The sequence below is a fragment of the Rhamphochromis sp. 'chilingali' genome (assembly GCF_963969265.1).
Source record: "Rhamphochromis sp. 'chilingali' genome assembly, chromosome: 2".
NCBI lineage: Eukaryota > Metazoa > Chordata > Actinopteri > Cichliformes > Cichlidae > Rhamphochromis > Rhamphochromis sp. 'chilingali'.
In genome coordinates, this window is record NC_137930.1 from 23,184,225 (window position 1) to 23,200,999 (window position 16,775).

Sequence of the window (16,775 nt, forward strand, 5' to 3'; positions counted from 1 at the left end):
ATGTCTGAATGCTTTGTCAGTACACGGCTCTTTCTTTTTCTAGGGTTGGGCCAAAGGAGTGTGTGTGTGTGTGTGTGTGTGTGTGTTTTCCTGCATCAAAGTACTACTCGGGGAGTTCAAGAGGTCCATTCAGAAGGTCTGCAAGTTTTCAAGAGAAAAATGAGGGGAGTGAAAATATTTTCAGACTGCGGAGACGTTCCTGAAAAGTCTATGTCAAGTGTGTTTTCCTCTCAGCTTTGCCATCTGAGTAATGAATGTTTCCTGTTCATTGTAAAGCTCCCGGGCTTTAAACAGCATATGCACACGAGTTCCAGTTTGTTTGAGCTGCAGTATGACAAACATCTCTAGAAATGGGATCCACTTCTCTCTCGCTATTTTCCTCTTTAAGTTATGTTGTGTTCAAGCACAGTGCGCTAAAGATTAACGCACTGACTTCCATATTTTTGTGATTACAAGCGCGGGACTGGTGTACTGAGGCTGACCTCTGGTTTGGAGACAGATTCTGTTATTCTGAGCTCCCCCCCCCCCCACCCCTTTTTTTTCCTCCAGGAAATACCTTTTAAACTCTCAGCTTTAAAGTTTGGATTTCTGTCCGACACCACCTTTCAAAGATAAAAGATTGAATCTATCCTATTGTGCGAATGGTGGGAAGATTTTAAAGCAGCTATAGCTAAAGCTAAAGCTGTGTTTTCTAGACAAATAAAAAAACCAACAAAAAACACATAAAAAGATAAATACATTAAAAAAAAAGGCAAAGAGAAAAAGTATGAGACACACCTGCCGGGATGTATTACATAGGCATCTGTGGAGGTGAGAAAGTGCTGAGAGATGAGCGGGAGAGTGAAGACGAGGAAGATAATAGAGGTGAGAGTAAGGTCAAGGCTTTGGTCCGTCTTAGCAATTGAAGGAAAAGCTTTTGTTTTTGGTCCTGCATTCAATCAGAAATTGAACCAGCCAACCTGGAGAACAAGGGGCTCGGAGGAGTGCAGGGTTTTATTGACAGTGAAACAAAATCTTCCCATCTTTTTTCTTGACCCCTTTGCCTTTTCCCCCTCCCCGTGGTAGTGTTTAAAATAGACAGAGACTGCAGCCTGGAATAATCTTTGATTTGCTCTTTTCTACTCCGACGGGTGATGAGGAATTTGCTGCTTTCAAATACATATTTGCTGTGCTCTTTTTGCCGGCTTGCAGACTGACAGTCGAACCAAGTGCGCCGACGGCACAAAAGGACATTTTTGTCCTAGTTAATTTCTCTCAGATTGATGAGAGTCGAATCCCAATTGGGTAATCCGTTCTTTTATAACATGTTTTTACAGTTTTGCCTCATTTAGCACCAAAATTGCTCTACTCATACAGCACATTGTTGTTGTTGAAATCCATTCTCTGATTTGGTGTGCACTTCAGGAACTTAACCCCCCCATTCCTTTAAAGAGCGGCGATGACAGAATTATACTTAAATGAGTCAAATAACCGTTTTTTTTTTTTGTCCTTTGTGACTGGATTTTCTTCAGCAACACTGATTTGTCAGTGGAGTAGCAAATAATAGCTCCGCTCTTTGTCTCCAGACTCAGTTGTGATATCAGTTGAATTCACATGCTTGACAGATTTTCTCTTATGTGTTACAAGTGGTAATTTATTCATACAAATATGAGAATTAGCTGTTTGTTAGCACTGCTACTGATTTCGGAGGTCTGATAGAGAAGGTGAAGAGTGCTGAGAGATCATTATCATCCAGCAAGAGTGTAGCTATCACTGCCTCCGTGTACAACTCATATATTAAAGAAAAACACGGACACAGTATTGACGAACGCGCACGTAGCCGATAAATGAACGAAAACACACACGCGCGCACAGACAGATAGATGAGCAGATCTTAGCTGTCACGTCTGAAAAATAACTGGACATCAGTCGGAAAATATGTCCGCCTCCCGATGCACGCCAGTGATTTCTTTTTCTAATTTTTTTTTTTATTTCGAGCACTTCTGGTCTGCACATCATCACAGCTGCAGTGTGTGTGCATGCCAGTGTTTGTGTGCAGGCATGTGTTTGGATGTGCCCGCCAGCGTATGAGCGCAGCTCTGTTCCCCCTTCCTTCAACTGTGCCACAGCTAATCCTCCACAGGAGTTCAGCAGCACTTGCCACATGGCCAAGAAGCACACAGCACCTTTTGACAGCGCACTCTGGCCCAACAAGACAAAAAACAAACCAAAAAAGCTCATTATTTGATAAAACCTAAGCCTTCTCCACACAGATTGGGTTTTGTCTGATTGTTGGGGGTTTCTCTGTGTTATTGTTGGCTCTTTACCTTAAAATCTAAAGCGCCTTGAGTTGATTAGAATTATACTGGCAGAAATTAAGGTGACTTCTTCCAACTTTTGCTATAAATTGCTGTGCAGACTTCTAAGCGGAGCATGTCTGAAGGGGGCCGTTTGAAGAATCCGTTCACGGGAGCGTGCGTTTCGCTGGTATGCCGCCATTGTAAATATATATTCTGACACTTTGCTTCCATCATCTCAGAGCTCCTGATTCAGTAGAAGCAGCAGACAGCTGTGCCAAACAGTGGAGGAACTTTTGACATTGACTGGGAGTGACGAGGCAGTGCAAGCAGATGTCTTCCTCTTTGCTTTGGGACAAACAGCATCTTTGACCTTGTCACGGCTAATTTTAGGGCTCGGCTTATCACAGCGCCAATTTTTATATCTTCTATTACACGCGCTGTCGTTATAGAAGGGACGCGCTCGTAATTATGGGTTCGTTTTGCTGCGAGGATGTTCCTGCGTGCCAAATGCATACTTTATTGTACGCTCACAATTTAGGACGTGTGCCAGTAGGTAATGTGGATATGTTCGTTAGGAATACTTGAGCATATACAGACCCTTCCTCAGAGTCCTTGCTTTCTCTTTTTAGCTTCTTATTTGGGTGCAGAGAGTAGTCGCCAGTTTGCAAACACACTTAACATTTCTATAAGCCTCCTTGTCCCCTCTTTTTACAATCATCACAACCGTAGAGCCTGCTTTTCTTCACCCACTCAAAGACACCGCGGGCTTTAATTTCCTTTGAGCTGCTCTTTTCTACCTGTGTCTGCGTTAAAGTGGGTCAGTATTTTTCTTCCCTTCGTTGGCCTTGGATGGCTTGGTGCCTGGGCCAGTGTGCCAAACATGATCCTCACAGCTGGGTGAACACAGGGGAGGAGAGGAGGGCAGCGCAGCACACTCGGAGATTTTCCCTCTGCCTGCCAAATCTCTGTCCTGTTCAACAATGCCTTTGTGCACTCTGCTCATTCATGCTCGAATGCAAACACGAAAACCCAAACAAAGATCAGAATATAGTTTCCGGAGCACACGTGATCATCACAGGATCACTGACATTTGTGTGTTTTGGTTTCTTTACCCACACTATGTGTGTGCTCCTAAAAAAAAAAAAAAAAATCAGCATTATGACAGGATTATGTCTCCTGTCAGGCTTTGATGGAGGAGACGTTTCCAAAGTTGCAAGTCTGCAGCAGGCGACAGAAACACCCTTTATCTCATTAGGCTAAATGGAAAAGATGTCAGTTGCTGGGCCAGATTCCAGCCATTGAACCTGACACTTGTTTCCTCTTTTCATGTCTCTCTCGCTTTTGGCTTGGCCTGCATTTCAGTGCCGCCACTCCTGCAGTAGTTCATTCATGCATTTCACTCAAGGCCATCCTTTACGTCTCCCTGTCACTCTCCAGCTCGTCTCTCTGCAGTAGTCACACACTCTTTATGCTATCTTTACAGCAGCACCAGCAGCGGCGAGAGCGGCGAGTGAAAGCATCGATTAAATAAGGTTACAACAACACAACAGGGACACGTTAAATAATTTTAACTGTTTACGCAACGATCATAGCCGTGTAAACAGGAAGCCGGCGAAAATAGAAAATGAATGGACGGGACATGTGCAGATATTGATTAAATCAGCAATGTCTGATGTGATAACACCATTTATATGGTCACTGTTAAAAATCACACCTAATGGGTTCATCCATAATGCTCGTTTTAATTCATCTTCTATATAATAATGGTTTATTTAGAAGCTGATGTTTTTAGAAATCCTCATTACAACAGTATTGCACATTAACTATTAGTTAATAAATGATTAAAAAAAAGATATTTATTAAACTCAGGATCATTTTAATCATCGTTCTGCAAGACGTTCAACTGTAGTTCATTTATGCAGCCGACAAAACACAAAACAAAACAAAACAAAAGGTAAATGAAAAAGAATGAATAAATAATTTAGTCATGAAAAGTAAAGCTATTATCTGTGCTGAAGTGTGGAGGATGAAATCAGTAATCTCACAGCCCGGGGAAAGAAACTACTTTCTGTGGCACGGAAGTGGATACATCTGTATCGCTTGCCAGATGGCAGCAGGGTGAACAGGCTGCGGCTGGGTTGGGCATTGTCATTTAGCATATCGCTGATGTTCGCTAGATCGGTACCTATGATATTATGAGCATTTTTAATCACATGCAGCAGAGCCTTCCCATCCTGGGCTGTGCACAACCTATCAAAGTTTGTGATGTTTCCAAATGACTTTTTCTTGTGCGTGATTTACGAAGAACATTCATTTCCAAGGGTGTAAATGTGTCATGTCGGTGTCCTAACGATTCCCAGGAATCTAGAAGCGTTCACATGCTCCAGCTCAGCTCTGCTGCTGTGTGCGTGTATGTCTTTGCCTCCTTTTTTTTTTTTCAATCATGGAACAATCAGTTTCTTGGTTTTGTTGTTGTCAAGCAGTAGATTGCTCTCTGTGCAACACACTGCAAGATTGTTAATTTTCCTCCTGATATAAACTCATATCGGTGTCAAAAATAGAAAAGAAGAAAACCAACCGTCGCTTTTTAACTGAAGCCAAGACAGCATCCTGTAATGTCTGGCCTGAAATGCAAAAATATTCAATGCAGAAGTATAAAAAAAAGCGTGAAACGGCAAATCCGCTCGCTTTGGTGAGGCTCGCACCAGAGAACAAGAGAAAAAAAAAGTGAAATGATTAAAGAATTGTTAAAAAGATTACTTGCTAAATTAACTTATAAATGAACTAATTATTTTACATTGCATTTAACTGTGTTTGCACTGAAGCCACGGGGAAATTACTCTATTATTTACTGTAAGTATTAACAATGCATTACAAATACAAGATTTAAGGTTCTTTTAATTGCTCTTCTCTTCCAGGCGGAGTTGACGGGCATTAAATGGCGTTGCTACAGGTTCTCCAGCGGCGGGGAGTACGGGCCCGTGATCTCCGCCCCGGCCCAGGACGACCCGGTTCTGCGCAGCTTCATGCGCTGCGTGCAGTCCAACCTGCTGTGCGTGTGGCGACGCAAAATCAAGCCCGATGCCAAGGAGCTGTGGATCTTCTGGTGGGGCGAAGAGCCCAACCTTACTGGTGTCATTCATCAAGAGCTGGAAGGTGAGAAAGAGGATGAAAGCGATGAAGGATGAGGGTCGCTCCTGTGTTCTATCCATCTCAATTATTTTTCCATCCCATCGGTCTTCGCCTCAGCTTCCATTGTGCTCTGGAAGTTGAGGTTGTAAGCTTTACGGGCTTGTAGTTGCTTTATATAGAGGGGAGTTATCATGTGAAATACAGTCTTCTTGTGCTTTTAGTGGATTTTATGAAAAACTGTCAGAGAATCGTGAAATATGTGTTGTGTGTTAGATACATACACACAATAACGCAGGGTTTCATAGTGTGGCATAATGCCTGTATGTTATACATGAGCCGCAGGGGCTCTCATATAGCAGACCTGAGTATTATGCAGATTCAGGCTGTTTAGTCGGCTGCACATTTGTTTAAGATGTTTAGGGCATATTGATCCGGTTTGTGTGGAGCAGTCCTATTTTTGAGCCTCTTATAGCTCATATCTGTGTTTGCTTTTGCATCTCAAGTGTTTATATGCTGCTTCAGGACTATCACTATGATGAAGCGCAGCAAACGAGTAGATTTTTCTTGCCAGCGTGACTATGTGTGGCGGCGTGTGCTGGTGAAAATTACACCGAGATATCTCACTTGAGAGAGTGCTACTGTCAGCACTGTTGTCCCTATTTATAGCAACATTTGCATTATCTCACTGTGCACGTGTGTGGAAGTCTAACGTATCAACCGAGCCTGTGGAAGACGGGGAAACAGGAGAGGGATTGTGTTGGGTTTGGTTCAGCAGGACACGAGTCGGGAGCTGGGAAAGACAATATTGGATGTAGAGGTGGAAGCGAAAGCGAAAATTTCCGTTTTTCGGTTATCTATTAAAGCTGACTTGACGTGAAAAGGCCTTTCAGGCACTGCAGTAGGTATTTGACAGATGTTTTTGCCACTGCCGGGGAGAGCCTTTTACTCTGCACAAACATGTGTAAGAGAGAAAGATACGCTGTATATTCTGAGTTACGTTTGCATCACTGACACAGAGAAAACTCACCTTTTTTTCATTGCTACCCCTCCCCTATCCAAACTGCCAGCATCCAAACTCCACGTTTATATCTACTCACATCATCCAACTCCGATATAATCTGGCCTTTGTGAAAATGGTATTTTTTTTCATTGATTTAAGAAGATCTATGAAAGCTGATAACGATCACGCAAACACATTGAGTCAGTGTAGTGAGAACAGTGGCAGCATTTAGGCTTTCGGAGCAAAAAAGTTACCTGAAGCCATAAAACAAGCATGTAGAGCATGAAATTTTAGCATTACCTCACCAATTTACAAGCTGCTAACGGCAGCCTAAAACACTGATAATAACTCTCTTTGACTAGCACACTAAGGTCCAATAAAGCTGATAACAATCTAAGCCTTTTTAATTACATTTTATGGTTATTGATTTCTTCCTGTTGCAGTGGTGTCACTGTTCTAAGAATTTTATTACTATTTGTCTATTTTTCAATGCAGAGATATATCCTGCATATTAACACGTGCTAGACATTTTTCTTTATATGTTACTTTAAAAGAAAGTCAAGGTAATATTTCATGCACTGGTATATTCTGAGATTTCGGGAGGCCTTCTTTTAGAGTAGTAGAAAGAAAATGACCAAAATGTACATTTCTTATATTTTATATACGGTGTAAACACGTTTATATGTACTAAAATACAACATATTTACATTTTTACAAAACCTTATTTTGCAAAAGTAAGTAACAAAATGAAAAAATAATTGTAATGAAACATTTTTACTTCTTAAGTCTGAAATATATTTTTTCTGCATTACATGTGTTTAAAGGCACGAATTGATCTAATGATCGTATCTTTGTTATGTAAAAAGAAAAAAAGATAATCATTTACACATTTACACATCCATTGTTTTGTTTAAAAAATTGTGTTAATGTAATAATCAACAACAAAAGTCACACGTTGATATTTCTGCTTATTTTTTCTAACTGTAGACTTGTTTCTAAATATTCAGGTTGAATTAGATTCAACATAACTACCCAAACAAGAACCCAGAGATGTTTAGAGATGGCTGCCAAGTGGCAAGGCTTGCTTTGGTGACAATGTTGGCCGGCTGTTTATGTTCACAAATGGCCTGTTAATAGCTTTAATTGTGCATCAGCCTGTTGTACTCTATACACTCTTCTCATAGTGATTAACTGAATCCTGAAACTATAAATATTTCATTCTTTTATATTGATAAGGTGCTGAAACACAACGACAGCGTCACACAACTGAAACTGAAAAATGATGCATTCATTGAGCTATTGATATATCTATTTCTTATTATAGTCACTTTTATGTCTTGCTGTATATGCCGTTTGATTTAGCAGTGCCTTGTGTTACAGGGGTTGATCTCGCAATGTTGTTTGTTTAACTGAAGTCCAAGTGAGCGGGTTTCAGGTAGTCTCAGTCTATGAAGTAAGAATCTGCTGGATTATGTCTTTGACTTTCAGTACTTCCACTTCTTTATCTTATAGAGGCCAGTTTCGGAGCGATGTTAGTGCTGTGGGATCTCTTTCTACGCACAACAAATGTAGCCTACACATACTCACACACACATCAAGCATACACTTATGATGATAACACTTCTTATTTGTAAAATCTCACAGGTCTCCTATGTATAATTCCTATTAAGCATTGAAAATAGCACTTGGGGTGTAAGAAGTGGTTGATAATTGTTAATTAAAGTGAAGCTGAATTTCTTCCAAATTAGAATCAGTTGTAACACACACACAGGGGATATCAGTGTTTTAAGGAGTCTTAAAAAAGCTGCGCACCTGCATATCTGTTCATAGTGGAAAAGCTTGATCTTAGCTTGCTCCCTTTTCTGCGCCTCTTTCTCTGCCTTGCTTACTCACTGCTCTGACTTCTGTCCTCACTTTTGTCACATGCGAAAGTCATGTGATTTCTCACATCACATTGCTCGCCTTGCTTTCCTTCTTAGTTGACCGAGCCAGTCTAAAAAAAAAGTTTCATTTTTACCCCATTAAAAGCCTTACACCTTCATATATTCAACACACTGTTGAACGAACCTTAAGCTGGTATGCCTACCTTTGTACTTGAGCAGTTAGTTTGCATTACTGCTAATGCAAACTAGATGCAAATAACAATATGGGCTGGTGGAAATGTCACTAGTGCTGCAGCTGTTTAGTCGTAAACCAAAGTATTAAACAAAAGTTCACTACAGTTGAAAAGAACAGTTATAAAAATAGGGGATAAAAGTTATTACATTGAATCTCCAGGGTACCATGTATGTCATACTTATTTTGGTGTTAATGGAAAAGTGAGGGGATAATTAGAGCCACTGGGATTAATCCATTATAGTCTACAAAGATTGTGGCCATTCCGTACTTACTCCCATCTGGAACAAGGGGACGAATGGATAAGAAAAGAAAATCTAAACTCTTTTTTAAAATGTTTTTTTAATGGATTTACTACCAAATGGACATGATTTCCAGATTCATATAACAAAATTTAAAATCCAAGAATTCATTAAAAAAAAGAAAAAAGAAGACTGATTCATACACATTTGATGGAACAGCTAGAGCTATTTAGAGTATTTATGTTTTGAGTCATACAGCAGATATTAAAGCAGTGTGCTCTGACATGTTTTTATATTAGCTGGCTGCTCCACTCAAAGTGTGACTTTACTGACACGATGTACAGCTTATCACTATATCCAACAATAACAAAGCCAAGCAGAATAACTTCACATAGCGACACTATTATTGACAATATTTTTACTAATGTCATGGATTTCCAAATTAATAGTGGCCTGCTTGTCTGTGATATAACTGACCACTTACCAGTTTTTACTTTGTGTGACTGTGATTTAAAAAAAAAAATAGATACCAAGATCATGATAGCAAAGCGAACAATAAATGAAGAAGCAATTCATGCCTTCAATTTCGATTTAGCACAACAAGATTGGAATTTGGTGTATGAAGAGTCAGATGTGGACAAGGCTTATGATAATTTCCTAGATATTTTTACTATGTGGTACAATAAACATTGTCCTGTAAACGAACACATGACAAAGAAAAAAAAGATAAAAAGTCCTTGGCTCACAAAAGGAATTATTAATGCTTGCAAAAAGAAAAACAATCTGTATAAACAGTTCATCAAAGTAAAAACAAAAGAAGTGGAACAAAGATATAAAGCATATAGAAATAAATTGACTGATATTATAAGAACGAGCAAACAACTTTATTATAGAAGAAGATTATATGAAAATAAAAACAATATAAAAGGAACTTGGGATGTGTTAAACAACTTAATTAAACAAGGATCTTCTGGAACATCATATCCTGAATATTTTACTGATGCAAATGGTGAAAATCACAACATGAGTAATATTGTCGATGGGTTCAATAAATTCTTCATAAATGTTGGCCTTGAACTAGCAGCGGACATCCCGTGTCATAAAAATGAAAATATCAGTAATATAAAATCAAATCCCTTTTCACTGTTCCTCTCAGCTACAAATGAGCAAGAAGTAATAAATATCACATTAAAATGTAAAAGTAAGTCTTCAATGGATTATCATGACATAAATATGTCTGTAGTTAAACAGGTTATTCTGAATATTGCTAGTCCCTTAACATATATCTGTAATTTATCATTTCAGCCTGGTTGTTTTCCAAAAAAAATGAAAATTGCGAAAGTAATACCACTATATAAAAGTAATGACAAACACAGTTTTACCAATTATAGGCCTATTTCTCTACTGCCTCAATTCTCAAAAATTCTAGAAAAACTTTTTAATTCAAGATTAGAAAAATTCCTTGAAAAACATCAAATAATAAAGGTTGGTCAGTATGGTTTCAGAACGCAAAGAACCACTTCAATGGCGATAATTGAGGCAGTAGAAGAAATTACTGATACACTGGATAAAAATAAATATGCAGTTGGTATTTTTGTTGATCTCAAAAAGGCCTTCGACACAATCAATCACTCAATATTATTGGATAAATTGGAAAGATATGGTATTCGAGGGAAAGCTGGTAACTGGTTAAAAAGTTACCTAACGGGTCGGGAACAATATGTTAGCATAGGGCATTACCATTCAGAGAAACTTGGTATTACATGTGGTGTTCCCCAAGGGTCAGTGTTGGGACCAAAACTTTTCAATGTATACATAAATGATATTTTTGATGTTTCTCAAGTACTTAAACTCATACTGTTCGCAGATGACACCAACATATTTTTCAGTAGCGATGATTATACTGATCTTGTAATGACTGTAAACAGGGAGCTAAAATTAATAAAAAAAATGGATGGACATAAATAAATTATCATTAAATATAAATAAAACTAAAGCAATGTTTTTTGGTAATTTAAAATATAATGTAGAATTACCAATTATCATTGAAGGTGTACCAATTGATAATGTGAGTGAAAACAAATTTTTGGGAGTTATAATTGATAACAAAATTTCATGGAAACCCCACGTCAGACACATAAAAACCAAAATTTCCAGAAGCCTCGCAGTTTTGAACAAAGTGAAACCATACCTTGATAAAGATGCACTTCGTACTCTGTACTGTACTCTGGTTCTTCCATATCTTACATATTGTGTGGAAGTGTGGGGAAATACATATAAAAATACAACTAATCCATTAGTCACAGTACAGAAACGAGCACTGCGTATTATTCACAAGGCTGGTTATCTAGATCATACTCACAAATTCTTTCTTCAGGCAAAGTTACTTAAATTCCAGGATCTGGTTAATTACAATACATCCATAATTTTGTATAAAGCTTTTACTAAACTTTTACCGGCAAATTTACAAACTAGATTTGAAATTCGAGAAAAGGTTTATAATGTGAGAGGCTTTGGAGAATTCAAATTACCCAGAACTCGAACAACCCATAAAGGTTTTTGTGTGTCTGTATGTGGTGTGAAAATCTGGAACAGTCTGAGTTTACAATTGAAACAATGCAAAAATATTCATAGATTTAAATTTCTCTACAAACAGTTGGTCTGGTCACAGTATACTCAATGATGCTTTTAGTGTGCTCTGTAATGTCTGTTCTCTTACCATTGCTGGTATGGATTCCAAAATAAAAAATAAAAAAAGTGTGCGTATGTATGTACATATATGTACATGTGTGTGTAGATATATATGTGTGTATATGTATGTGTGTTTGTTACTTGTAGTTATTACTGCCTGTTACCTGTGGTAATGCAATTTATAATTTATATATTCTGTATTCAGTTATGAAGGCTCTAATTGTTGTTTGCGAGCTGCCGTTTAGATGCTTGTATCTGCCCGGGGCTGTTGATGGGTCTGTATGCAATTATGGGCGTAGCTGCGGGAAGTTTTTTTTTTTTGTTGATGAGTGGTGGGATTTAATAAGTTTTCTTCGTCCCACTCCTTTTTCAGGCAATTTTTGTTTTTTGTTTTGTGCATTTTATGTTCAATATAGGTATTTGTTGTGCCTGAAAATGAACAAATAAATGAAATGAAATGAAATGAAAAGAGGTTGTCATCCTTCAAATTTTCAGAAGCTATATCAGACTTGTAATAGTTAAGAAGACGATGATGCTTAACATCCCTTACGCATCAGCTTAAAAAGAGACTGACTGTAGAGTTTTATTGGAATAGCTGAACTAAACTGTAGCCGTGTAAAAACAGGCAAGGAGCTAGGACTCTTAGATCATTTAAACAAATGCATCATCTTGGGAAAGTCATCTTATTAAAGCATGTTGCGTGTAATGTACCCATGCTGGTAGGTGTTAGAAGAATTTAGAAGAAAGTAGATTGTCTTTCTTGAGGTGAAACGTTCCTGAAAGTCACTGTCAAGTAATTAAACATAATTTAGGGAAACAGAATTGTACAGTGATTGGATTTTACCCTTATTGTTATCTTTTGCTTTAAAAAAAAAAGTAACATATCATTTGCATCCTTACTCACTCGTTGTCAAAACTAAAAGTTACTGTTCGATTAGAAACTTGTTTACAGCAGCATCCCCATATGGAAAAGAAATAGTAAAAACTTATATGATTTACTCATGAAAGAGGCCACTTTCTAATTACTTTCATACATTGTTTTAGTAAGCATCCAAAACATACAAGTTTCATTTATATAATTTTTCAAGGGATCTTATATCTGTTTTCACTCTTGTATGCTTTTCATACAAGTTTCACACAAGACAGATACAAACTTTATAAGATTTATATATATCTTTTCCATATGGGTCATTATCAATGTTACCGTCTTTGTCTCATCACTAGCAGTTGAACTTTGACCTTTAAAACACTAAGCAACACTTGGAAAGGTCAATGAAGCTTCAGTTTCAGCAACATTGAAGTACTGAAGAGGTATTATAAATATTAACCTGGCCTGTGCATACGTCAGTGTTAGCCATTTAACTATTAGCAGTTACCTGAAAGCTGCATCAGGTGGTCACAAGCTCGTTTACTCCCAGTGGTGGTGTTGGTATTGGGAAGGTTGCATCAGGCACAAGCGCTTTGCCAGATCAAACATGTTTAGTTATCCATACACTACGTGTGTAGACCATGAGTGGCCACAAAACAACGTAGTACAAGTAACGCGTAGTGGCTACTTGAACACAAATTTTGGTGTCGTGCATGCTGCTTTCAATGTGAAAGAGCCCTAAGCTGTCTGGTGTGCTATCAATGAGGTAGCGGCTAAAGGCTAATGACTATAAATAAAATGATAACTTTAAGGTAGGAGCCCAGCCCGTCTGTAACATTATAATAAGTGTTATTAATTTAACTGGATAACAAATTTATTTGTGTCTAAAAGTGATTGTATTTCTTGTAAAGTCCCAGATTGAGGCTAAGAAAAGCCTAATGTCAGCTAGCCAAAAACAGTGGCAGCCTGTCTTACTTGTGGAGCCAAGTCACCAGAAGTACAGCACTACCTCAAAAAGCCTAAAAATCTTTTCTTTTCTTTTTTTCTTTTTTTCTTTTTTTAGGACTACCTAAGACAACCTTAACCCTTTAAAGCCTGAACCATGAATTAATTGGCTAATTAAATTAATTGAAAATAGTGTTTCTTGACCCATCTGATAAAATAAAAAAATATATATAAATAATAAAAATAATATCAATAATGTTGGTTCTAATTTGTATCATATTTACTACGTCTAGCTTTTTTTGTAATTTACTGCTTAAAAATGTGTTGTGCAATTAATTTTGTTAGTTTTGGGGGTAAAAATCACAGTGATGAGGTAGAAGTCTCAAAAACCGATGTATATATACATTAGGCTTAAAGGGTTGAAAAATAGATGGAATTATATTTGGTCATTTGTTGTCTAAGCAAACACTGTAATGTTTATGTTCGACGTAAGTAGAATTGATTTAAGTGCTTTTCACACTTAAATTTTCTAACCCACTGCTGGACAACTCTACAAACTCATTGTGATACAGGACAGACATCTCCTCTGGCTGTCCTGATAGGCACTGGCTGGCACCAAGTAGCTGTTTTTAATATTTTTAATGTTCTGGTGATCTAAGGTAACAGGACAGGTTTAGCCGACTCCCCTGAGCTCATTTGTTTAAATATTCACAAAGTAACCCAATTCCAAAATATATCGATATGGGCTACCGACTATTCAAAGTGATGGATATTTTCACCTGCTGTTTAGTCTTAATTAATTGCGGCTTTGAGTTACTCCCAGCAGCATGTGCAGCTTACTGTTAGATCCAGCCTTGCATCTTTTTCTACTTCCTCACTATACTGCAGCACTCTGTGGTATTGCCTTTGGTTAAATGACAGGCATTAAAGCATCATGTTCAACTCATGGTGACTTGCTGTCCTAAAATCAGACGGCATTGGCCCATAATGTATACAGCATAATAAAACCCAGTGTGGGCTGAGTACAGTTTGTGAGGAAACAGGATTAGTGTGCTGAATGGGCTGAGTCATCAGCGTGTTGCCAGCACAGCCAAAGAGAAAGTGACACACATACACACAAACACACAGGCTGTCGTGTACACACGCACACACACATATGCACATACTTAAACATGCATAATGGTCAAAGTGGTGGCTGAATACACAATCTGGACCTTCTGATCATCCAGCAGAAGCAACACCTACCAAAGAGATTTACATACTCATACAGAGCCACAAAGAAGCCTGTGTGCATGTGTGTGTGTGTGTGTGTGTGTGTGTGTGTGTGTGTGTGTGTGTGTGTGGCACTGTCACTTTACAGCAGCTACAAACAAACACACACTTCTCTTTTTTGTCTGTTTGCGGGACACGGCGGTGATGAAATAATTTATTACAAACGCTGAAAGTGCGGTCGCATCTTTGAAAGAATTGTTGCATAAATTACTCGTTAACAATTGCTCGTAATTGTAAATAGCACCAGAGAAGCTTCCTGGTTAAACAGAATTAACCAGGAAGCTTTCATGAAGCAGCATCAACTACCTGGTGTGGATGTTTCTTTGGTGTAACTTACATTTCAGGGAACCAGAAGACACATGCTGTGAGGCAACAGCACTTGGTGTTTTGAATATACCTTGAGATGATTAGGGACAGAACTGGTTTGAATGAAACCACAACACATTAGTCAAAGTGTCATAATGCAAGAACGAGGTAATGCATTTTACTGTCAGAGAGCCAACATGTCACTACACAGCCACAGTGAGAAAAGATCAGTTCAAATGGTTAAAATATCTGGCAGTCAGTAGGTGGGTTTTAAGTCACACGTTCACACATGTAATCACAAGTGTCAAACAGATGATTCGAGCCACTCTTGTGTGTGTGAGTGAGAGTGTGAGGGTGATGGCTCATAGACCTGTAAAGAGCTGCTCTGCATAGAAGCGCTGGTTAAAATGTTTCAGTTCTGAAGGATGCACGGCTAAAAATGTGTCAAAATTGTGTCCACTGTAATTACTATGGTAATTACTCAGCCAAACCAAGACAGTACATCAAATAATATCTTAAACTTAATACCCCATGTGGTCTTTAAACTAAAGAGGTGATTTATCGCTCTTGAAGCAAAACACAAAGAACCGGTTTGGTTTGCTCATATTTGCTGTAAATCTGTTACATGAAAGTGATAATTTCATGGTGGTTATACTCTTATAACCTAGTTTTGGAGTGAAAGCTTTCAGATTTACTGTTTTGTTTTGTTTTGTTTTGATTTGAAGGAGTCAAAGCAAGAGCACAAGAGGCCGGGGTGAAAAACTTTTTAGGAATAAGTTTTTCTCATGATTAAATAGTCAGTATAAATCTGTATGAAAGATTCAGACTAGTGGGATTGCTTTTCAGAGCTCTATCTTCCACAAGGAGTCACACGTCTTGGAAATATTAACAGTGAATTCCTGGGTTTCATTTTCTTATAACTCCCCAGACTTTTTAATCACTTGCTTTATTATTATTATTTATTGATGATCTGTACGTTCAACTAGGCTAAGCTTTTACTCCAGATGCCCCTTCCAATGCAACCTTCTCCATTTATCCAGGTTTGGGATTGGCACTAGGAGTATACTGGCTTGTGGCCCCACCATGGGGCCCAGGGTTAACAATGATTGCCTCCAGTTGGCTGACAGGATGCCGGTGGAAACTATGCTTCTGTTGGCCAAATACAAAGGAAGAGAAGAGAGGGAAGGCGTGTTAGGAGGGAATGAGAGAGAAGGACATAGATGTAGTGAAGGAGGACACGAAGAGAGGAGGATTCTAGGGATAGGATGAAATGGAGACAGATGATCTACTGTAGCACAGCTGAAAGAAGACTATATTGTATTCTGGTCCAATGGTACATGTTCCCCAGGGTTCACTAGTGGGCCTCCTGCCATTCCTGTTAGACTTCTTTGAACAAGGAGGGCCTAGTCTCATTCCCAGTGCATCACATGCTGACGCTTGGTCACTTCCCTTTGGTGTCACTTTATAACACATAGGCTACCCTTCAACGTCACTGTTCAGTGTCCATTGTGATTGGTTCATTTTTAAAGTGTAAACCTAACAAGTGAAAAGTTTAAACATTCACGTGAGATATGACGAATGGCACTTCCTGTCTTCTTATGCTCCCATAAGAAGACAGGAACTATGGTAAATGCATTTAGTCATTTTTCCTCCATCAAAGAGAACTGTTCATTCTTACCACTAAATATTGCCTTTTGAGATGCAGTCAGCTATGATGAAGCAATATTTGCTGACGGGATATTTAATCATAAACTATGTATAAACGATACGGAAGTGCATCCTATCTGAAGGTTGCCAGACTGTTGGATTCTATAAGTTTCTATGTGAAAACGACCCTTTGGGTTACCTGGTCTTTGGTTTCTGTCATTAGTTTTAAGAATTATGTAATGTATATAATGCCACATTTAGAATTACTCAGACAATAA

The 16,775-nt window shown here is 38.4% G+C and overlaps 1 protein-coding gene across 7 annotated transcripts in view; it reads left to right on the forward strand.

Annotated features, from left to right (window-relative positions):
- The window catches only part of LOC308390574 (mediator of RNA polymerase II transcription subunit 13-like), a 90,867-nt gene that overhangs the window by 16,080 nt on the left and 58,012 nt on the right, over positions 1 to 16,775 (forward strand). For all 7 annotated transcript variants that reach the window (XM_080872738.1, XM_080872744.1, XM_080872740.1 and 4 more), the window contains one exon: positions 5,198 to 5,435. In XM_080872738.1, the coding sequence (XP_080728864.1) occupies positions 5,198 to 5,435 (238 nt within the window). The remainder of the gene's footprint in view (positions 1 to 5,197; positions 5,436 to 16,775) is intronic.